The sequence below is a fragment of the Vespa crabro genome, chromosome 2 (genome assembly GCF_910589235.1).
Source record: "Vespa crabro chromosome 2, iyVesCrab1.2, whole genome shotgun sequence".
NCBI lineage: Eukaryota > Metazoa > Arthropoda > Insecta > Hymenoptera > Vespidae > Vespa > Vespa crabro.
In genome coordinates, this window is record NC_060956.1 from 7,262,999 (window position 1) to 7,287,998 (window position 25,000).

The 25,000-nt window shown below is 36.9% G+C and overlaps 2 protein-coding genes across 6 annotated transcripts in view; one reads left to right on the plus strand and one right to left on the minus strand.

The window, feature by feature from the left end:
• The window catches only part of LOC124422135 (ataxin-8-like), a 55,005-nt gene extending 53,479 nt beyond the window's left edge, over positions 1-1,526 (minus strand). The window contains exon 1 of the mRNA XM_046958178.1: positions 1,437-1,526. Coding sequence (XP_046814134.1) covers positions 1,437-1,526 — 90 coding nt within the window. The remainder of the gene's footprint in view (positions 1-1,436) is intronic.
• LOC124422134 (zinc finger protein castor homolog 1-like) overlaps positions 1,472-25,000 on the plus strand; it is a 92,766-nt gene continuing 69,237 nt past the window's right edge. For 2 of the 5 annotated variants that reach the window (XM_046958175.1, XM_046958176.1), the window contains exon 1: positions 2,877-3,715. The gene's annotated coding sequence lies outside the window, so the exon portion shown is untranslated. Of the gene's footprint in view, positions 1,599-1,731; positions 3,716-25,000 lie in introns of those variants that run through there. The other 3 variants (XM_046958173.1, XM_046958174.1, XM_046958177.1) reach the window with 3 other exon arrangements.

Sequence of the window (25,000 nt, forward strand, 5' to 3'; positions counted from 1 at the left end):
GTTCATAATCACAAACCACCCGCACACCATATAAGAATGATCTTGTTGAAGGTCCCTAGGTAAAGAAAGAATAAAATGGATGGTACCATCATCATAAAAATGGATCACTTTTTCTTCCTTCTTTATCGGCCCTTTTCTAATTTAGTCTCGAGCACGTTTCTAATCGAGTTCTACGGATATTACGATAATGCTTTTCGTTGCAACAAACGAGCGAGCATGTCTCCGGCACGAAAAAAAGGGAGGTACCCGGTTCTTACGGGAAGGAGAGAACGCTGCTACGTTATTGGACGAAAACTTACCCTCGTTCACGTATCGTTGCTACCCTTCGTTGCACCGGCCGAGCCTGCGCTCTCAGACCATTACTTTGTTCTCGCTTCCGCATTGGAACGAAATTTGCATAGGGAGTTTGGGATTCGGGTGAAATAAAAGGGACCGAGCATAAGGGAGACCGAGTTTCAAAATTTCGTTACGTTTAATTAACGTGATCTAAACCATCGTAAATCGTCCGAATCGAATTATTTCAACGAGTTTCTTATCAAAATCATTTTAATTTTTTATATATTTTTTAAACATTATTCATGTGCATGTATATACATATATATACATATGTATATACATTTTTTTCAAACATATATTTTTAAATGTATTAATTTTTCTACATATAAATTTTAAATAAATAAATATATATATATATATATATATATATATATATATATGTATCATTTAATATTAAAAATAAATTTCCATTTCAGGATAAGATCCAATTCATCATGAAAGAAATCGAAATCAAGACACTGTTAATAGCCCAACCAACCGTGGTATCAGCCCGTAGAGTTCACGATAAGAATCGCAAAAAGAACTGGACAACTTAAAAACGAGTGGGAGTGTCCTTCGAAAAGGGGTTGCGATTGGCTGACTAAAATCCTTTCAATACGTATACGAGCCTACCAACGGCTTTACCCTATTCACCCTCGGACGATAGAAAATGAGTTTTCGAAGCTAACAACGCAGGAGTTTCATTCGTTCTAATCCACAGATCGATAGAGATCTTGCGATCGAGGACAACAAAAAGAGGATGGGGGAGGGGAGGGGGGTTGTTAATCGTTGTAGAGAAAAAAGAGAGAAAAAAAAGGGTGAGAAGGAAGAAGAGGACGGGGGGGAGGTTGGTTGGTGGTGAGTAATGTAGACGACGAAAAGGAGAAGGCATCGCGACGTCGGTGGACGTCGAGTTCTCTTTCTCTCTCTCTCTCTCTCTCTTTCTCTTTCTCTCTCTGTGTCTTTCTGTCTCTCTGTCTCCCGGAGGCGGGGAGATGTAGTTTGCGCGCGCGCGCTCAGGGGTGGGGCATCACTCGGCTGGGTCGAGCCGTTCGACGAGTGGTGGGGCTCGCGGAGTCGAAGATGCCGAGTAGTGGGGGACTCTTCTCGCGCTACCGAACCTCCTCCGTCTCCTTCTCGGTTAGTTGCGTCTCTCTCTTTCTTCCTAGTACCGCTTGGCGGCGGTGGTGGTGGCGGAGGGGTTCAGTCATCTCGCGCCAGCCGAGCCACGCGCATACTGTTCTTCTTCGACACGATTACTCGCGACAATCTTTCTTGGCTTGGTATTCTAACGCGAATTTTCTTTTACGATACAACAACAACAACAACAACGATAACAATAACAATAATAACAACAACAATAACAACAACAACAATAACAATAACAATAACAACAACGTTGTTTCTTCTCTTTAGTCCAATAATTATCGTTAAACACGTTAAGGACGAAGACAATCAACGACAACTGTCTCTCCTCTCTCTCTCTCTCTCTCTCTTTCTCTTTCTCTCTCTTTTTCTTTCTTTCTTTCTTTTTATTTTCTTTTCTCTTCTTTCCTCTTCTCATTTCTTTTTTCAACACTCAAAGAGCGCAAGTTCGGAACTGGACCGCCCTCTCCGGACGGAAGCCACGGAACAACACCCCCACTCAACTCCCTCCACCGAATCAGACTACCACCTCCACCTCCTCCTCCTCCTCTTCCTTCTTCTCTTATGAGAGTGAGAGAAAGAAAGAGAGAGAGAGAGTGAGTGAGTGAACGAGTGAGCGAGTGAGTGAACGAGTGAGAAAGAGAGAGAGAGAGAGAAAGAGAGAGAGAGAAAGAGAGAAAGAAAGAAAGAAAGAGAGAGAACGTTTCACGCCAACCCCCCACTTTCGACAAGGAGAGGCAGATACTCCGACGATAGAGCCTCCGGCACACGGGCACCGAGAGTACCACGCGAGTGGAGAACCCGTGGCTCCGTCGCGTTCAACCCCCCGAAGAAGATCGGAGGACCTGAGGATCGAAAAGGGAATATTAATACGTGAATCGTATATAAAGAAAAATTATCTCTCTATCTCTCTCTCTCTCTCGATCTAAATCGTCTCGTTATAAATCGTTTCGACAATTTGTAAAAAAAACATACGTGATCGTAAAGGAAAAAACGGGTCCGTTTACGTTAAATCGATTCAATGAAGGAAAATTAGTGACTAATAATCCCTAAACGGTCGGGTCGGTCGGTCCATCGGTCCATCGGTCCATCATCAATACGGAGGATGGAGAACGTGAGATCATCGACGACATCGAGGAACAACGATCATTGGCATCAAGATCGATAAACACGGGGTGGTTTCCGTAAAAAGAAAAAGACGAAGGAAAAGAAACGGGGGGTGATCGAGTATCGTTTATTACTTAATCTAAAGAAAGGGGGAGTATACAGGAAAATTCGTACGGACCACCCCGTTGTAAACGTTTCTCCGCGTGTATAATGTGTGAGTGACAAGTTTTGAAAGTTTTCTCATACAACGACAGTTTTATTTATTATATATAATACGATAATTCTTCTTCGGGGCGGGGGGGGGGGTTGGGGACCTCGCGATAAAAGGTGCCGAGGAAGAACTTGATGATTTGGATTTGAAGGAGAAAAAAGGAAAAGAAGAAAAAGGAAATAGGAGAAAAAGAAAAGTGCACGTGATAACGAGATTCGGTGTGAGTGTTTAATGCGTAAATAATTATTATATCAGAGAAGAAGCTGACTGTGGTGCTTCCTTTTTCATTGTTTTGTTTTTTTCTCCTCTTTTTCATTTCATTTCATTTCATTTCATTTCCTTCCCTCTCTTTTTCGTTTCCATTCTTTTCTTTTCTTTTTGTTTTGTTTTGTTTTACGTTTTCCCCCGATCCTTTTTTTCTCCCTCGTCCTTTATTTCTCTCAATCTTTCGTTGGTTATCACGAAAGTGCGCGAAGTGTGATTATTATTTTACGAAATAAGAGGAGAAGGACAAAGGGCAAACTCCGACATTAATATCAAGTTTTATTTCCTCTTTCCTTTTATTTATCCTTCTCCTTCTTTTTCTGTTTCCTTTTTCTTTTCTTTTTCTTTTTTTGATTCTTTTCAAATTTCTTTCCTTTCTCCCTTTATCTTTCACTCTCTCTCTCTCTCCCTCTCTTCCCCCCTCTCTCTCTCTCTCTATTTCACTCACCCACTCACTCATTCTCTTTAACTCTCTATCTCTATATCTCTCTTTTTCTCTTCTTTCTGTGTGAACACGTTACACGTTTTCGTCGTATAAAAAAGTGTTTGGAAGTTTTTTACATTTGATAACAAGTTGGAAGGATTCTCAATCGTCGTGCCGACGGACTATCATGGTAACGTTAAGTGCGAACGGTGGAAGGAACGAGGATACTCGCTAAAAGGATTAATGAGGTAAATTTTACTTTAAGGTTAATTTATATTCTATCTTTATCTTTATCTTTATCTTTATCTTTATCTTTATTATCTATCTATCCTATCTATTTCTTTTTATCTTTTCGTTAAGAAATTCCGAAATTTTCCTGCAAACGAGTGATATTTAAAATCATCCAGCACATATACATATATATATATATATATATATACATACATACATATATATATATATATATATATATATATATATATATAAGATTACTATAGTTTTATAACCATTTTCTAATGTTCGTTAGAAATAGAGCGTAAATAATCGCACGTAAATAGCCAACCGTTCGAGCTTGAACAGCGCGACCTGCGAACCCGTCGAGAGTATCTCAGAGTCGACCACTAGTCGATCTCGATCCACTTCGATATATAGTATCGATTATTATGTAAAAATGTAAGTAAGACACTCAAAGAACATTCGTTCGTGATACTTTTTATAACTTGCCAAGAAGGTGGAAAATTTTCGAGTAAATATATATATATATATATATACGCATTCTTTCTGAAAATACAATATTAGTTACAAAATATTTGAATTATTCTTGCTCGACCGTTCTCGTAGTCGTTTGTCGCCGTCGTCGTCGTCGTCGTGCTTTATCGCGTTTATAAAAGCTGTAAAACAAGTTGGCATTTACTTCGCGCCATGAGACGACGACTGAAACGACAAAGAGCGAACGCATTTTTAATTTATTATATTCGAAATTTTCTTTATTTCTTGTTCCATCGTGTATCATTGGAATACTCGGTCACGTTAATAAGGATTTAATAACGTCAAAATTGTTTCGAAAATTTTGTACGTAAGAAAAAAAGAATCATCTGAGAGTAGAATATGTGATTGTGTGTGTGTGTGTGTGTGTGTGTGTGTGAGAGAGAGAGAGAACGGTATATCTCGTTATTCGCGCCAAAACATATTTGTCTACTTTTATGCTCGGCGGTAAATTAGACTTTCACGTGATTGCATAGATCTGTTGGTCCCTTTCGATCCTCTCTTTTTACCTCCTTTTCTACTAACATTTTCAACGATAGACGTCCAAAAACTTGTATTCTTAATCAAGATCGAGAAAATGAAAGTAAAATGTGTCGGGCAATAAAGTTAAGATAATTTCAAGTCATATGTTAGTCCTCGTATATAAATGTAAACCACTTTTGAATTATATGAAATAGTCCGTTAATTGCCCCGCAATAAAATCTTGGGTAGTATTAGTTTTTTCACTTCTCGGAGTTCTATCATCGATGATGATTTTTCTCAATTTAAGGGAAATAGCATCGAACGCTACGAATATGGAGAGGTAAATGTTATTTTTGGAATTCTTCGAAAAAGTTTTATTTAACGATCTATTACCAACCCGACAAATGCTAATATTTTCTTTAATATGGGTTAACATTCGTCGGTGCAATTCGTTAAATAAATTTTCATTTGATAGTTTAAAGATAATTAAAAGAGTAGGAAGAGATGGGAGACAAGGGGGGGGGAGGGGAAATCGAATAACGTCATCGTTATTCTTTATACGTTTTTTTTCTTCCTTTTCTTTTTACTTTTTTTTTTCTTTTTTTTTTTTATAATTGTTTTTATTTCTTTCTTCTCGAAAAATTTTTATTTAACATCGACTTTACGTCATTAATGCGCGAATAATTTATTGTTCGTCACGTTAAATAAATTTTCATTTCATTTTATTTCGTTTCGTTGTTATAAATAATATTGATTAGTTGTTATAAGTATAATGATTTCGAGTTGCAAAAAAATCTCTCGTTGGACATTAGAACGATATTAACTTTTTGAACTTGATGCAAATTCTAATCCATTTAAAAACAAGATCCTCGAATCCTGAAAGGAAGAGAAGGAAAGAAGGGAAGAAAGGAAGGGTGGGAATTTGGGGGAAGGGTAAGACGTAAGGAAGAAAGGAAGAGAGAGAGAGAGAGAGAGAGAGAGAGAGAGAGAGAGAGAGAGAGAGAGAGAGAGAGAGAGAGAGAGGAACGGGTTCTAGTTTCGTCGCAAGCTTTCTTTCGCGACCTTGCACCCGAAGAATTCGACCTCGATTCCAGGCGAAACAGGAAGGTTTCCCTCGCGAGATTATGTCATTTCCGTTCTCGTCTTGTTTTTGCCTTTTCCCACGGAAGTCGTCGCGGCGCTGCCTCTCTCGACGCCCACCTCTTCCAGCATCTCGTTTTTGCCGCGTGCCGCCACAGTGTGCACATTTCTCTGTCCCTCTCGCACATTCTCTCTATATATCCTATCTCTCTCTCTCTCTCTCTCTCTCTACCTCTCTCTTTCTGTCTCTCTCTCTCTCTCTCTTTCTCTCTATCTCTATCTCTATCTATCTCTCTATCTATTCCTCTCTATCTTTCTGTTTGACTCTTTATCTCTATCTTTATTTTTTTTCTATCTCTTTCTTCGGAGCAAAAATTTTCTTTTTTGACGATCGTCGATAGATTCGTTGAATTATTCTTTCTTTCTTTTAATAGTGAGAACACTCATAGTTGAACAACGGACGTAACGATGACATCGCTAATTAGCATTAATTGCGAAGTGATTTATAACTATTAATATATTCCTCTCTCTCTCTCTCTCTCTCTCTCTCTCTCTCTCTCTTTCTCTTTCTCTCTCTTTCTCTCTCTATTTCACTATCTAATAAACTCGCAACGTTTCTCGTAACGTGTCCTTCGTAACGCATTATCGTAAATTAAGCTTTTCCAATTTGTATTCGAGCGATTCGTCATCATCGTTTTATTTTCAAATTTGTATAAACGATTAACAATGAATTCAACCGATTGATTGATTTCAGTTAGCGAAAAACGGGAGTTGCTATTATTTTTTTTTTTTCTAATACCGTACCGTTTAACATAGACAACGTTATCCATCGAAGCCGTATTAGTACGGAATTTAGTCGTAACTCCTCGGTCCGTTCCCGCCCCCGCCTTCGCCCCCGTTCCCCCTTATTTCCACTAGCTCCTTCGACGAAGATTACAGCTCGAACGAGAGACTTGGTTGGAACGACGAAGAGCGATAAAAGAGACGTAAAAGAGAGGAAAGGGAAGCGTGTTGGTACATACATACAAAAGAGAGGAGGGGAGAAGGAGAAAGAGAGAGAGAGAGAGAGAGAGAGAGAGAGAGAGAGAGAGAGAGAGAGGGAGGGAGAGAGAGAAACGCGAAGGTGGAAAGAGAGTAAAGGTTGGTCCTGAACGTGGCTGCTGTTGTGAGTAAGAGAAAGAGGGAAAACGACAGGTAGCGAGACGAAGATAGAAGGTACTTACTCGTGAAACGAAGAGTGAGGAAAGAGAGAGAGAAAGAGAGAGAGAGAGAGAGAGAGAAAGAGAGAGAGAGAGAGAGATGGAATAACGTAGTAGAGGAAGAAAAGCTCGAAACAATTGGAGGCGCGGAGGCGGCCGCATTTCATGTTGCTTGGCATCGGCTCCCTTTAAAGAGTCTCTTGCTTTTTGTTAGCTCTTCGAAAATTATGATTGTTTGTCCGCGAGATTTACTGCTCGGAGGCCCCCTTGGCGCAGCACATATGTGTATATAGTATATACGTACATATAAGGTACCCTCGAGGGGTATACCTCTCTCTCTTTCTCTCTCCTTTTCTCTCTCTCTCTCTCTCTCTCTCTCTCTCTCTCTCTCTCTTTCTCTCTCTTTCACTCCCCTTGAGTCTTCTCGAAAGCGCTGACGGAGAGAGAAGGAACTCTCCTCTGAGTTTACCGAGATTAAAGAATCTGGAATTTACTGCGCTCGTTACCAAACTTAAACTTATCTATCTCTCTTTTTCTCTCTGTCTCTCTCGTTTTTTCTTTCTCTTTCTCTTTAATTCTTCCTTTTACTCATCTTTATCCGACTACGTTCTACCATAACGTAATCTTGAGAACGAGATTAGAGAGATCTCTTGTTTGATCATCGCCGAGATATTCGTCCTGTAATCTACAAATTTTTTTTTTTTTTTTTTTTTAGCGAAAAATCTTTTAAAGATTCAACGAAATCGTTTGATAATTGCATATAACGGCAATAACGTTGAATAAAATTCATTTCGAGAAATGTGTATTTAAAAATTTCGAATACCAGACAAAAAAGAAAGAAGGAGATAGAGAGAGAGAGAGAGAGAGAGAGAGAGAGAGAGAGAGAGAGAGAGAGAGAGAGAGAGTGGAAAGAGAATAAAATAGAGAAAGAGGGATATATATATATATATCCGCAAAGTTTAGCGATAGTAGGAAACATTGGTATAATACTAAGACCATAGGAGGGAAAACATCGGAGGAGGAGGAGGATTTTAAGAGGGTCGTGAACGCGATATAAAATCTTTTTAGCGTGAGTCGCGGCGTTATTTCGCCAAGTGCGAGAGCATTATCGGATTTCGGTAAGAATTTTCATCGTAAAGCGGCCGAGACTCTTTCTCTCTCCCTCCCTTTCTTCCTTTCTCTCTTTCTCTCTCTCTCTCTCTCACTTTCTTTCTCTTTATCTTTCTCCGTTTCTCTTCGTTTCGGTCCGCTTGCTGTATATTCGCCTGATTTATTTCGGATCTTATTGTACCTCCGAACTAAACCAGTCCGGACTCTCGCGTACAACCAAAAAGTGGCTTCTCTCTCTCTTTCTCTCTTTATCCATCCCTTTCCTCTTTTCTTCTTCTCCTTCTTCTTCTTCTCTCTTTCTTGAGCCGCTTCGAACGATCGCTCTATAAATTTCACGAGTCTTTCGAACCCTATATTTTCTCGTTATCCTCGCGTTTTGCACGACACGTTTTATTAAAGCACGGTAATTTTACGAGGTCCAGCCTTCTCCTCTCGCGTACGATTCTCTCTTTTTTTCCATTCCCTTTTCATCTCTCCTCCTCTTCCTCCTTCTTCCACCGTCCTTTGCCTCTCGCTCGCTCGAGTCAAATTCGCCGTAGGTATCGTTTTTTTTTCCTCTCTTTTTTTTTTGTGCTTCTCTGATTCCCCCCTCCCCGCCCCTCCCCCCCTGCCTCCCTCCCTTCCTCCCTCTTTCTCTCTTTCTCCTTCTCTCTGCAAATCTTCAGCATCGTTATTCGGATTCGATATTTCATAAAAACGACGAAGGACGACGATCGTAAAGGACGGCCTGATTGCCAATCGATCGTTACATGCCCTATTCCCGACGTGTATCTCTTCTCGCGAGATACTTTTTTAAATTCTCTTTTTACTCGCTAGTGTCACTAAAAATGATTTCGAGCTAATATAAGAAGAAGAAGGAGAAAGGGAAGGAGAAGGAGAAGGAAGGTCGAAAAAGGAGGATGAAAATCGCTAGCAAAGGACGTACGTACATACGTACGTACGTACGTACGGACGAATGGATCCCAATCTCTTCTCTCTTTCTCTCTCTCTCTTTTACTGCCGCCACCGTACACCCCTCCTTTTCCGTACACCTTGTCCCACCTCACTTCTTCTTCTTCCTCTTCTTCTTCTTCTTCTTCTTCTTCTTCTTCTTCTTCTTCTTCTTCATTCTCGGGAGACTGAGAGAGAAAGACCGAGCACGGCAGTAAAAGGCCTAAAGTTTTTAATACTTTCAGTTGTTTTTATGGCGGCTGGCGTTTGCTCTTTTTTTATCGTCCCACCCGTCCCTCTTCTTTGGCCGGAACGTACGATTCTTACTACTCTCTTGTATGAGAGAGAGAGAGAGAGAGAGAGAGAGAGAGAGAATGAGAAAAGAAGAAGAAGACTGAGGCTCTCCTCTGATGTACGACTCAGCGGTCCGCGTGAAAAAATCCCATAAAGCAGTAAAAAAGCACGAGGTCTGTGGGCCAGAATAAGAGAAGGATGAGAGAGAAAGAGAGATAGAGAGAGAAAGAAAGAGAGAGAAAGAGAGAGAGAAAAGAGAGGGTGGAGTGGCCCTATGGGTCCAGTATCGTCGAAGGAATTCCTCTTATGACGAACCATGCGTGATTCTTTCTCTTTCTTTCTCTCTATTCTCTCTCTCTCTCTCTCTCTCACTCTCTCCCTCTCTCTCTCACTCTCTCCCTCTCTCTCTGTCTTTCTGTCTTTGTCTCTCCTTAACCCTCTCTTTTTTTTCTTCTTTGCCAATCCGAATGTGCGCGCTTCTTCGTCTCTTTCAGTTCCTCTTCTTTGCGCTTTCTTCCTGCCTGAAAATGCTTTCTGTCGGTCCTCTCCCGAGAGAGCTTCGGTAAAGCCACACGCTACGCGTGTAAAGAGTTAGAGAGAGAGAGAGAGAAAGAGAGAAAGAGAAAGAGAGAAGGAGACACAGAGTCTCAATGGACGAATTAAAAAGCGAAGACAGAAGAATGTCAAATGACAAATGATGGACACATGTGCCAAGCACACTTACATTATACACGTATTATGTACTTACACGTTCAAATACGTTCGCATGGATATATGCATATATATATATATATATATATATATATATATATCATGTTACACATATATGTATAGCTATTTGTATATTACGTATTTATGAATGTATGTTATACATGCATGTATGTATGTATGTTTGGATGTTGTATGTATTTATGTATCTATCTATGCAATAATACAGATAGATAGAACTAGACGCATATACACACGTGTATGTATATATATGTATATGTATATTTGTCCTCTATTCTTCTGCTCTTGTATTCTCTACGACCGTCCTGGAAAACGTTCGCTCGAGCTTTCAAACGAAGGTTAGTTAGTTACTCTCTTTCCTCCGTTCCCTCTCTTCCCTTTCGTGCAAAACTGTCAGCACGGATTAGTGCTATTTTCGAGATTTTACTCGCTCGTCGCGACTGGACGCGTGCTGTCTCATGAGAGTACATACAATCGATGTGAAATTATCCCGGGTTTCTTCAGAATAATTATTCGTGAAAGATCATTAATAAACTTACGAACGAAAAATAAAGTGGAATAAATGACAATGGCGATTTTTCGTTTTGATATTCGAAGCTCATGATTATAATATAAATATAATCAATTCAGTTGTTTTCTTTTTTTCTTTGTTTTTTTCATTTCTTTTTTTGCTTCGTCTTTTCTTCTTCGTAGCAAAATTCCGTGAGAGTAGGAAATAAACAGAGAAAAGAAAAAGAGGGAGGAGGGATGAATTTGTAGTTCTTAAGTTAGAACGTTAATGACGCATCACGGGCTATGAATAGTTATGGGGCTACGCATAAATTAGATCGTGGCAATTTGAAATCGATTGCTAATTCAGCAGGTTTTCAATTATAGTAGACGCCCTGAACGTAGAATTCGCTTGGCTGCATATAGAAGTTATAAATATGGAAGGGTGTTCAACGAATCGTTCTTGGTTTTCTCTCACGTCGTATGAGCGAGCAAGAAATCTATCTCGTATCGATTCTCGATAATAATCGTCGTTTTCGTCGTCTTCATCGTTGCCATCATCTACGTCGTTGTCGTCGTCTTCGACGTCTTCTTCTTCTTCTTCTTCTTCAACTTCGTTGATGTTGCGTCGAAAGAACTTCTCAACGAATACCGATCTCGCTCCTTCGCATAGCATAAAATCGCTTCGGTAATTACGATCTGGCACGTTCCGTCGTCGTATCTCAGTAATTCGTAAAAGTGTTTCATAAAACCGGAATACGAGCTCGTGCGAATAATTGTTAATTAACTTTATCGCCGCTTGATATCGATGTAATATCGTATTACGTTGTATTTCGAGAAAACGTAAACGATTTTTTGTTCTAACCCTCAAAATCGTATATAAACGTGATATATACACGGTAACTAACAAGCCGATTGACGAAATATATGTTGTTATTTTAAACGGAATTAATATAATAAATGAAGTTGTATTGATAACATCTGTTATAAATAAAAAAAAAAAAAAAAAAGAAAAAAATAATGAAAGAAGAAAGAAAAATACTGTAATTATATATTACTAACCCAGTTACATTGTATTATTCTGAAACCATTCCGCTTCATTTTCGATTCCAAGAAAATTTAGAATTTATTAAATTTTATCTCCATACGTTTAATGATCCGTTTAAATTAAACCTGTTTATTTTTTTCAACCGACTAAACTGACGTACAATATATAAGATAAAATTCAAACGATCATTAATCAAGTCATCGTTATATTAATTAACATAATCAAGTTTATTATATTATTATTATTTAAGAAAAATTATAAATTAAAAATCCGATATATATATATATATATATATATATATGTATGTATATATCAAATGATCGATTAAATGAAAAATTAAAAATCTTCATATTTTCTAATGGCAGAAGAAATTAATTGAAGAATCCAAAAATCATTGTCGTCGATGGTATCGAATTTTTCGAGGAGATGCCGATGATGAATTATTATTGGTGGGATGATCTTCGGGACGGAGTTCGCGTACAAAGAGAGAAAAAAAGGAAGAAAGAAAGAAAGAAAGAAAGAAAGAGAGAGAGAGGGAGAAATAAATAAAGAAAGAAGGAAATAAAGAAAGAAAGAAAGAAAGAAAGAAAGAAAGAAAGAAAGAAAGAAAGAATGAGCAAGGAGTCCTCCTCGGTAGGCCGATCGAAGCTTCGTCCGTAATTTCAGATAGAAGTCGGTGTCTGCCGGGTGTTATTAAACTCGATAGGCCAGCCCGACGTTTCTTCTCCCTCGCGGGTGTTCCACGGCTTCAATTTAAATCGGTGACTCTGCTCTTCTGTCTCTCCTTCTACCCCTCTCTCTTTCTCTCTCTCTCTCTCTCTCTCTCTCTCTCTCTCTCTCTCTTAACTACACGTACGCGTACCTATCTTTCTCTCTTCGTGCCAACGACGAAGACGAAACGAAGAAGAAGAAGAAGAAGAGGATCGTTGCTTCAGGGGCCCTTTCTCGATTCGTTTCTTCGTTTCTTCGTTCATTCGATCGTTCCACAGGTTCGAGCAAACGTACGAGTACGAAAGAAACGAAATAAGATCTACAAGCTGAACCGAGGAGGGATATAAAAGACATAAGATAGAAAGAGAGAATGAGAGAGAGAAAGAGAGAGAGTGTACGAGCGTGCGATGTTCCTTCGAGTTTTAACGATAACGACCGGTTATTAACTCGTGATAATTATCGATTTTAATTATCGACGCGAGTCGCCATTAACCACCGACCAGGACCTCTTTTCTTCGTCCTCTGATTTATACTTTTTTTTTCTTCTTTCCCTTTCTCTTTCTCTTCTTCTTCTTCTTTCTCTTCTTTATCTTCTTCTTCTTTTTCTTCTTTATCGTCTTTTTCTTTCTTTTTTTTATCTTCTTCTTCTTCTTCTTTAAAGATTTGCATTGAAATTTCGACTGAAATGTTGATCAATCTCTAATAGATAACTTTCTCGATATTTTCTACAAATAAATTCAATGAAATTGTTGAAATATGTATATTAGTATTACGTATCCTTGTTCGATTATTTGTTATTTGATATTGACAAGTCAATGCCACGCTAAGGACCGAGCTAAGAGTCGATATCATTTGTCATGCCTCGATCTTTTTTTTCTTTTTTCTTGTTAATGCCTAGACAAAGTACAAATTTAGTTCTATCTGCAATCAGATTAGCTATAATCTCTTGATTAATTTCTGTTTTCAAAATATCTAAGAAAATGCGTGTTGATAATGTATATGCTCAGGTCAAAAGAAAAATAGAAAGATAAAAAGATAGAAGGGAAAAGAAACGAAACTATTCGTATATTAATTAGAAATAAGTATTGCGAATGATTAGATATAATTTATAGTCACGCATGGTCGTGTTAAAATTTGAAAGAGCGTAAAGTAAAAGGATCGATTATTATTATTTCAGGCTGTCGATGCCTTGATACTTTGAACTGGATTTAAAAGCAAAAAAGAAAAAAGATACAAAAAAATAAATAAATAGAGAGAGAGAGAGAGAGTGAGAGAGAGGAAGAGAGAAAGGGAGACAGAGACAGATATAGAGAGCCGTCGTAATACTCGAGAGAAAAAAAAAAGAAAGGACAGAGACAAATGGATAGATCAACGGATAGTCCAAGCAAATGTAAAAGATTGAAAGGAAAGAACGTAAAACGTAGCAGTACCATATAACGTTTTGCTCGTATGGAAGGATTCATGCAATGCAAATTCCGATCGGTCTCAACGACGACGATGACAACAAGAACGATGAAGACGATGACGATGACGACAACAACAACAACAACAACAAGAACAACGTGTAATAAAGTACTCACGATATGCGCACGCGTCCCGGTTTTGGAGGAAGAAGGGGAGGGCGAGGGTCGAGAAGGGGAAGGAGAAGGAGGAGTAGGATGTAAAAAAAGGGAGATTCGTAAGAAGGTATCAAGGAGAATGGTGGTTCCCTTCTCGTTTTATAATACATATACCGTATCGTAGAGTATGTGTGTTCAGAAAAATCCTTGAGGAAGTATCTGAGAACAGGAAGTAAGCCAGGAGGAGTGTCTCTTTGCGACCGGTTCTTCTTCTCGTATTTCCACGACAACGACGAAAAGGATGTAAAGAACAAAAACGACGACGACAACGGATATATTGAGAATAAGGATAAGAAATGATCTTCGCACGAGTTCGACCGTTATTCAAGAATTAATTCATAATTAGAGCGGCCCACCTAACGTGAGCCTAACCCACATTCCATCGAGAGCGGAGGCTTATATACAGCCTCCAGCTTTCCAGCTTTTCTTCTTTTCTTATCGTACTCTTTTACTTTTACATATGAACGTAAATACATATACATACATACTGTATATATATATATATATATATATATATATATATATATATATATATATATATATAGAGTATAGTATATATATATATAGTATATATATATATAGTATATATATATATATAGAGTAGATATATACTATATATATATATAGAGAGAGAGAGAGAGAACCTTCCTTATCGGTTATCTCTTTTCCTCTACGTGCGTTCGTTATGTATAAAGTTAGTAGTAGTAGTTATAGGTTACTACGTGTGTATATATATATATCTTTGTTGGACCGAGTGAACCCATTGCCATTTTGCATGACACGATGGTATTGGTATTGGTATTAGTATTGATGTTGATGTTGATATTGGTTATATCGTTGATGTGGTGGTATGACTTTTATCGCGAGTATACACCGAGCTACGCACCATCGAGGAATCTGAGTGCCGTGTCGCTAGTGTAGTAACTATCGTCGTCGTCGTAGTCGTCGTCGTTGTTGTCCGCTTGACTACTCTTGGCTTTTAGCTCAACGATATATGCTTACATGTATAAGAGAGAGAGAGAGAGAGAGAGAGAAAGACTGCGACACTCCCCGCAAAGAATGCACGAGTTCGTTCTCAAGAGTGGATCAGCTGATTCCTTGATCTTGCATATCGATCATTGGATTTTATATTTTCCTTTTTCTGTGATCTTAAAGTGTACTTTGATTATAATACGATTAATTTGTTTTTTAGTTGTTCGTTGATTTGTTTGTTTATTTCTCGATTATCCCTATACCGATGTTATTTGATTTCGAAAGAAAGGGATTAGAAAGTTCCAAAATTTAATACTCTCTCTCTCTCTCTTTCTCTCTCTCTCTCTCTCTCTCTCTCTCTCTCTCTCTCTCTCGTATTCTTTTGTGTCATCATCTTTTATGTAATACGAAAGGCATTATTAGATTTATGATAACGCAACGGCTGACTGTACTACTGCCCTGTGCCGTATCTATTTAAATCGAGCTGAGATAGTCGAGTTTCATAGATCGAGACATTAATCCGATTGCCTAGAGGAAATTCCTATGAGATATCGGGGAAATGAGTTATATGCTGTTTCTTCATGTTATGAGGATTCTTTTTTCCTGTTCTTTTTTTTTTCTTTTTCTTTTTTTTTCCTTTTCTTTTTGTTTGTCTTTTCAAACGAACATATATGTGCGCGAACATACACACACACACACACACAGAGAAAGAGAGACATTTATTATCCTTAATTTATGAGAAGGTTAATCTCGATCCAGTATCGTCTTCTGACCATTTCTTTTATCGACTACTTAATATCGCTATTGAAGTATCTTCTTTTTGGTCGAATCGTAAGAAGGAAGTGGTAGAGAAATCGTAAAACTCGATTTGTGGTAAGCGATATCGAACGGCCACGGTCGACTCGCGCTATCGCAAGTGTACCTGCTTCCGATGATAGTAAAGTCGCTCTTGACTGTACAAAAGAAAGATATATATATATATATATATATATAGAGAGAGAGAGAGAGAGAGAGAGAGAAAGAGAGAGCGAGAGAGCAAGGAGACACTCCCGAGAGGAAGAATGCATCGGCCACTTGCAAGTAGGTCAGACTCGCAAGTTTGCGTTCCAACAGGCAATCGACATTTTTGATCTTTCAACAGGTCGCTTAGTAATTTCTTTTTTCTTTTTTACTTTTTTTTCTTTTTGATTGGGTTAAGTACTTATTTTTGAGAATAAGTACCTTCATATTTCTTACAAATGATAACGAGTAGATCTCATTTATCTTTGAATAATTAAAATCTTACGTCTTTAACGAGCGATTAATGTCGATTAGATCTCGTTTATGTTACAATGATAAGCTTTTTCGGGGAGGGAGGGATGGATTTTTTTTTTTTTTTTCTTTACAATAACGTACAATGACATTTTATCTGTTCCCAGGCGATAAAGCTTTTTTCAGATTTTCTCACAATAACGACGATTAGATTTTACTTTTGTTTAACGATGACAAATATATTTCTTTGTTTTTATTTATCTCACAGTAACGACGATTAGATTTCATCTATTTTTTTTCCGACGATAAATTTCTTTTCCAAGAGTTTTCTCACAATAACGAGGATTAGATTTCAGCAATTCATTTTTTTTTTTTGGACGGTAAGTGTTTTTTTCGTCCTTGCGATAACAAACAAGATCCAATTTCTCTTTTCGGTTCTAAGAAAAACTTAATCGACTTAACAAAGGATCGGTCGTCTGATCGAATTAGATATTTTCTCTCAAAAATATAAGATTTAGTGTCTCGTTAAAAAAAAAAAAAATAAAAAAAGAACCAAAAAACAAACAAGCGAGAAACAAAAAAAAAACAAAAAAGGAAAGCGTTGGATTGCGTAAGAATATTAAAAAAAAAAAAAAAAAAAAAGGCGTACGTGATAAAGCAAAGAATTTCGACAAAAGCGGAAATCGATCGATTCTCGCTGACTCCGAGCATAAAAGGGGGGTCGTCGGCCTGAACTCGTGGGAGGTAGATCGCGTGTTTTCTTGGGTTCGCGAGCGTATGTTGACTCCTCCTCCTCCTCCTCCTCCTCCTTCTCCTTTTACTTTATCGCGCTCCTTCGACGAAAATCATCGTCGCTAGTTCCGGTCTCGATCGCGGAAAATCGAAAGAGAAAACAACTTCACGAGGAAGGTAACTCTCCTCGAGGATCGATCCGGTCGTTGCCCAGTTAGTTTATATTTCGCTCGTAAAAACAAACCGCAACCGTGATTTCGTCAGAACGATGAAGAACGACGATGTTATTAAAAAACAATCATTCAAAATTCATGCGAAATATAATATAAACATTTGCATGATAAAATAAACATTTGTAAATAGTAATTGATCGATAATTGTAAATAGTATTGAACCGATAATTCTTTTCGATTATTTCATACTTCTTTCTTCTGTCATTCTTATTTTATTTAATTATTCAATCTATTTATTAATCATTGATTTAAACGAATAAATTATACAATCGAGTAATTAATTAATTAAATAATTAACTATTTAACTAATAATTATTTTTTATTAATTATCATTTTATTATTAATAATTAATTGATTATTTTTCTTAATTATTATTTTATTATTAATTATTAATTAATTAATTAATTAATTAAACAAGTTCTTCTTTTTTTAAGATCCTTGTCAAAAGCAATGCGTTTTATTACATGGCCGCGAATTTAATTGTTTTCAATTATACCGTAAAATTTTCGAGACGTTCATTGTCAAAGCCGTCCACGTGGAAAACGGGATTACGAAATTTTGAAAAACGATGTGACGCGTCTCGCGTCTTGCGAGAATCGAGCGGAACGAGATGAAGACGAGAGCGTGACCGCCGGGACTGGCCGGGCCAATCGTAAATTTAAATTTAGAGAGAGAGAGAGAGAGAGAGAGAGAGAGAGAAAGAGATAGACAGATACTCACGTGACGAGAACGATATTATACTATCTCTCTCTCTCTCTCTCTTTATTTCTTATTCTTTCTTTCTTTTTTTTGTTTTGACTTTTTTTTTACTTTTTTCGTCTACACGACCAATCCACCCTGGTGGCAGAGATCTTTCAGAAAAACTATCATCCCCTCCCTCTTCTCTTCTCTTCTCTTCTCTTCTCTTCTCTTCTTTTCTCTTCTCTTTCAGCCTCGTTTCCTCCTTTTTCGCTAGCGCCCAGCCAAATTTGAATTTCAGAAAGACTCGCGGATTGGCCGGGTTTTATCGTAAATTGTCGTTAGGTCTCTCGGAAAAAGTTGTTCCGATTTTCAAGTCCCCCGTGATACTCGTCGTCTCGTCTCAATAAGGAGACGATCGTTCTTTCGGCGTAAAGGAGGAAGGAAGGGTGCTGTCGTTGGTTAGAATAGGGATTGAGAAGGGGAAACCCTTTTCGTTGAGAGTCCTCGTAAGAAAGCGACGTGCTACCGGCTTTATCCTCCTTTTTTTTTCTTTTTTCTTTTTGTTTTTTCTTTTTCCCCCCACCCCCCGCCTCGGCACTCCCTCGAGATCGCCTCAGAGAGAAAGAGATAAAAGCGTCTACCTACTATACCGATGGTTTTGTTGGTATTCAGTTGATGTAATTATTTAGATCAATTATTTATCTGATTATTTTTATAAAAAAAAAAAAAAAAAAAAAAAGAAAAAAATTTTTTTCTTTTATTTTTTTTTTTTCTTTTTCTTATCCTTCAACTCTTACATCGACAGGAGGAATATAATTATTTTTCATTGAAACATAATGAGAAATTTATAATATCATTGTCAAAATCAATTTTTTTCTTCCTTTTCCTTTATTTTTCTTTTTTCTTTTTTGTTTTTTTTTTTTTTTTTTTTTTTTTTGTCGTAACGAAAAATTTATAACGCGTGAAGCATATTTTCGTTATAACTTACGTTATAAGAATTATATTATATCAGGTATAATTCGTGTTCTGCTTGTATAAAATATTTAATATTTAAATATATACTGTCAATTAATATTATACGACGAGAAAAGAAAATGAGAGGGGGGGGGAGAGAGGAGTAAGAATTAAAAAATTTTAAATTACACGAATGCGTTTTAGACGGGAAGTTAATGAGTTTCAGATTTTCATTTATTATCGAATGTACAACGAGAAAAAGAATTTAAACATCATTGAAATAATTTCTTCTTATTTCCCCGTCAAAAAGAAAAAAAAAAATAAATAAATAAAAAGAAAAAAAAAGGAAGAAAAAGAGAAAGAAGAGAAAAAAAAGAAAGAAAGATAGAAATGTTTAAGATTAATGTGCAAAAATACGATGAGAGGATATCTAAACCTTCGAAAAGAGAGTCATTGTTTTCGTGAAAGTATTTTCGCTTTACAAAGAGGGCAATTTCAATGAGAAAGAGGAGAGAACGAGAAAGAGAAGAGATCTCGAGGCTGATTGATAACGCTTGGTCGACGCGTTGGATGTCTCTCGTCGAGGGCCCGAGCGTGTTTTTAGTGACAATCCTCCGAGAATTTAGTGGAACACCTCTTAATCGTCCGTATACGCGGAACACTCGTGTCTTCGTCGCACGTTCACGGATTTAATTTAAACCTTAAGTTAAATTAACGAGAACGAGGATACATTATTTCATCGAGGGGAAAGCTGTAACGTCACCATAAAGTTCCTTCGATTCATACTTGAAGTAGTAATTTTATCCTATAGAAAAAAAGAAAAAGAAAAGAAAGAAGAAAAAAAAAGAAATAAGAAAAAGATAATGGATAAAGGATAATCTTATGGTTGAACAGATTTTCTTTTTTTTTTTTTTTCTTTGCTTTTTCTTTGTTATTTTTTTTCCTTCTCTTACAAAAACCTTCGTCAATATATGAAGAAAATTTACACGCAATAAAGATAAAATGAATTACAACGAGTCAACAATTTATTAATTGTAATTTAATAAAACTCCATGTGAGTATACAATATAGAAAAGGAATAAGAAGAAGAGGAGAATAAAAATAAACGAGAAAAAGGAAATTATTTAAGATAATAGAAATTACGTTCGAGCAAAATTTCGATCAAATGGAGATATTTATACGTACGATGATCATTATGATAATTAAAATTAAAATTTATTAATGATGAAACAGAAATTACAGTCGAACAAAATTTCGTCTATAGAAAAATTTATATGGACATTGATGATTATAATAAAAAGATACTTTATTATGGATAAAATAAATTACACCGGGATAAAAATTCATCAGTAGAGAAATGAATACAAGAGAAATAAAGATTGCAATTAATCATAATAATTACATGATGAAAAGAGAGAGTTAGTCGAGGACCTTCGCTCGTTCTGTCTCTCTCCCTCTCTCTTTCTTTTTCTCTCTTCTTTTTCTCTCCCTCTCCCTTCTTTTTCTCTCTTTCCTCTCTTTCTCTCTCTCTCTCTCTTCTTTGCACATCGCTTTAAGCTAAGTTTCAAGCTGTTATCTATATGGCGCGTGGCGTTAATTGTTCGATACACGGCCACCCACACCCGGAAGTCGACTTCCTTGTCTAATCTCGGAGTCTACGCGGGGGAATTTTCTCCGTCTTCCTTGAAATTCCATGCACGTTAATGGGACCTTTTTACCGTTTGCCGCCACTAGTTAGCCCGATAAATGTGGCCGGTCAAACTTCTTCAAAGTGAAAGATTGAATCGGCTTTTCGATCGTGCATACCTTTTTAAAAATTCTCTTTAAGGACACTCCGATTATCGGGACTCGAACTTGGCTCGGAAATATTCGAAAGCGTACATACGTACGGTAAACGACACAGAGGACGGGGAAGAGTGCGTGTAGGTGCGATCTTTCTTGGTGTCTTTGTAACTGGGTCGTTCGTTCGTTCGTTCGTTCGGAGTATCTTCGCCGCTTTGTCTTTCGGGCGTGGCCAGAGCGAGTATTGTTTTCACGAAATTACGATATCGTCGTTATTAATATTTATATGTATGTATATACACGCATATATAAAGACTTGGGCCAAAGATCCGAGCGGTATCTTTTCTTTCTTTTTTCTTTTTTTTTTTCTTTTTTTTTTTTTTTCTTTTTTTTTTAGATACTTTCTAAAAGAAAGAATAATTTTTCTCGATGTAATTCTTCTTTAACGTCATTTAACGTTTATTATGTCGGATATATAATTATATACATATGTCCTTTATAATTTTGTCACACGATAAATCATATCGTTGACAATTTAATTTTTGTCGTGTATATAAGTTACGCTTGATACGGTATAATTATACCAAAACAAATTCCACGTTTTTTTTTTTTTTTTTTTTTTTTTTTTTAAATACGAATACAAATTTTGATTTATAGAAGGTAAAATGACAAACTCTGAATTATTATGATTGACTTTCGTATGTTTTATAGATACACCGATATATATGGTATGTATCAGGCGATTGTTAATTTTGAAACTAATTGTAATATAACAAACTGTGAATTTTGTTTCTAAACGTTAATAAACGGGAACGATTGATGATACGTTAGAAAATTATAGAATTACAAAGAAAAAAAAAAAGGAAAGACACGGAGAAAAGAAAAAAAGGCTAAAAAAATCCTATCAAATATAATTACACATAGTTTTTTATATCCTTAATACAAATTGTATGATATAAGAAATAAAATGTCGAAATATTACTTGACGTTGAAAGAATGTCTCAGGAGGTATTTTTGAGTAGTACATCGAAATCATGAAAACGATTAAAAGCGAGTCTAACTCCTTTTCATACGATAGTAACGTCGCTGGTACGATCTCGATAAGAAGGCGGAGCGTGTCGCGCTAGGATAATTAATTACTTGGAACGATACCACAGCGTTACAGCGTGCCGTTTATAACGCGAACCTCTTAAATACGAACGGAACGGAAGTTCGTCGAACGACGACGAGGAAGAGGACTATGAAAGTTTCTCGACAAAGTTTGCCTCATGGACGCAGCTGCTCGATAACAGTCAACCTAAACCAAATCAGGCAGAGCACGTTGGAATGCGACGGTAGAAACGCTGATTGACATTTCGGGGCCGCAGCTCGTTTGTCACGGAAAAGCCCAACGTCCATTTCTTCCTAACCATATCGGCCATCTTTTTCTCTTCTGTTTTATATATTATTGGTTGTCCAAAATATTTCTTTCTTTTTTTCTTTTTTTTTTTTTTTATTAATTTTTTTAATTTTCCAATCCTATTCTTCGCCGATCTCTTATCATATAACTATATCGAACGTTTTTCTAATGCGATACGTATAATTCTTATCGTGTAAAATCTATCATTTCGAATTGACCTAAATCGAAATATGTGTATGCGTGTGTGTATGTATGTGTGTTTGTTATATATAATTTTATATATATATATATAATTAAATATATATATAATTTATATATATATAATTTTATATATATAATTATAATTATATATATAATTTTATATATAATTTTATATATATATATATAATTAAAATTTGGATAAAATGAAATCAGTTTGAAAATCTATTGCTATTAGAATCTAATGATTATTTTTCTTCGATAAAGAAATCGATCGATCGATGATCCATCAGGAAAGGTAGCTCGTCCTTAAACAGAGACAAACGAGCCCTTCGTAAGGTTCGAAGAAAGCGCGATTCGTCGATCAAACTGGACGACAAAGTGGGCGAACTCGGTGGTTCCAATGCTCTTGGTATATTCAGCATATCCATCCATCCGTCGAGCTATCGGTTGAACCATTCATCCATCCTTCCATCCATCTATCCATCCATCTATCCATCCATCCATCCATCCATTCATTCGTTTCTTCGTTCGTTTCTCTGTTCGTTCGTTCGTTCGTTCGTTCGTTCGTTCGACACTGGTCATACATCGAAGCTCGATTCCGCAGCGAATGCCAGGAGTGTTGATAATTTATTTGAGAGACGTGCGTTGAACGTGTCCCACCTTCGCAATCGTACGCGTCCGTCACATTCTGGATTTCGCGCCTTTTTCGTTTCTCCCATTGTCTTTTGTCGAACGTCGAAGGTACGTCGACGAGGATGAGGAACGAATCAACTTGCTTGGCCTTTTTCGGCTGTCCCCGTAAGTAAACGTTTGTTCGTTCGTTCGTTCGTACGTTCGTTCCTTCGCATCGCTTCGCTTCGTTCGTGCGTCGATCGCAATGTTTATTAAACGAAAGAATAAAAAGGAGAAAGAATACAAACCGGATGCGCATTTTTATAGTTGCCGGGAAAAGTCATGCGTCGTATATTGGCAACGTTGATTTTCATCATTCGAGCTTCTTTTTCTTTTTTTCTTTTTTCTTTTTCTTCTTTTATTTTCTCTTATCTCTATACTCTTTTACTCCTTCTTTCCAAGGAAGTATATCTCGCGAGAACTCACGACGAAAATCACGATGAGCCGTGAGCATCGCCAGGTGGCATATCCGCTTTCATCGGGCCGTCGCGAATCGGTACTGACTCGCCCACGCAATTTTCTCGTTCCTTTTACTTCCTACGAAAGCGCGTTGGAAGCTTGTACTCGAGTTGTATACAATTTGTTCGTTAATTCGTCGATCGTTACCTCTGATAGTGAGAATCAATATCGAGAAAATATATATGATAGATATGTGATTTTATTTTATCAAATTTTATTTTATAGAATTATATCGTTAGATCCCGTATAGATCTATTAAAGTGTCTGTGTGTGTGCCGTTCACAAGGCAAATCGATTCATTCGACTTTTTGAATTTTTAAAAAAATTTAAATTTCAAAGCTCTTAATGGAATCCTCACTTTTTATATTCATAATAAATTTCCCTAATTTCCGTTATTCAATATCATTAAATGATCAAATTTTGTCTGATCATCGATTAAGAAATAATAATTTCGAATAATAATAAATATTTCGATAATAATGATAATTCTAATACTACTTTATCTACATTCACTTAATGTATATGTCGTTAAATGATGGCTACGTACGTCTGCATTTTTACATTCCACAATATTTATTTGTATTTATATTTTATAAGAAATTTTTTAAAGCAATTCATATTATTTCAACACATTTTTCCACATATCGTTTTATGATGTTAATCGATTTGACAATTGTGCGATATATATATATATATATATATATATATATATATATATATATTATCGAATGATCCTATATTATTAATTAATTATCGGGATGAGATCCAACTTCAGTAAGTAAAAATTAGTTAGGTACGTATTAATTAGAAAATCGATTTTATTTTTAACGAAACGTTTTCCGTTTGTTACGTTTGTCTTCCTCGTTACTGGCGCTTAGTATCTGCATGTAGAGATAATTAGGCTCATTTACGAAACATCGTTCGATTCTAAACGTAATGAGACGAATCGAGCCAGACGTTCGATCCATCTGTGTCTTTTGTAAAAGAGCATCAACGGCGCTTCCTTAGAGCTTGGCGCCAACCACGGAATCGACGTAACACGCTTCGTTTCATCTCCGGACGGAGATGCGGCCCATTTTCGATCCGGCAGCACCGATGATACGATCGCGTGCTCGGAATCACTCGCATTTGAAGAAGACGAAGAAGACGTAGAAGTAGAGGAAGATGATGATGATAATAATGATGATGATGATGATGATGAAGAAGAAGAGGAAGAAGAAGAGAAGAAGAAGAAGAAGAAGACGTCACTGAATCGTCTTTCATCGAGTCGTTGGTAAAACTAATATGAGAGGAAAAATGAAAAACATCATTGCGAACGTTGTTCGTCGACGTCGACGTCGTCGTCGTCGTCGTCGTCGTCGTCGTCGTCGTCGTCGTCGTCGTTGTCGTCTTCGGTCATGCTACCGGCACATTTTCATTGTGAAAGAAACGTTGCAGCGCGAGACAGAGAGACACAGTCGCGGAATTTAAACGAGCGAAACTCGACGAAAATGTCAATGAGAGAGTCGTTCGATCGCGAGGCGATATGAGGAATTCGAATATCCAGTAATTACGGGCGCTCGGGGTCTCTTGTCGACAAAAATTAAAGGAAAAAAAAAGAAAGCAGAAGAAAGAAACAAAAGGAAAAAAATAAAAAGGAAAAAAGAGAAAAAAACAAAAAAAAAATATATATATATATATGTATGTACATATACATATCTTTTTTTTAAATAACTTATTCCAGGAGAATTCGACATCGTCTGTCTTTTTTAAAATGAAAAA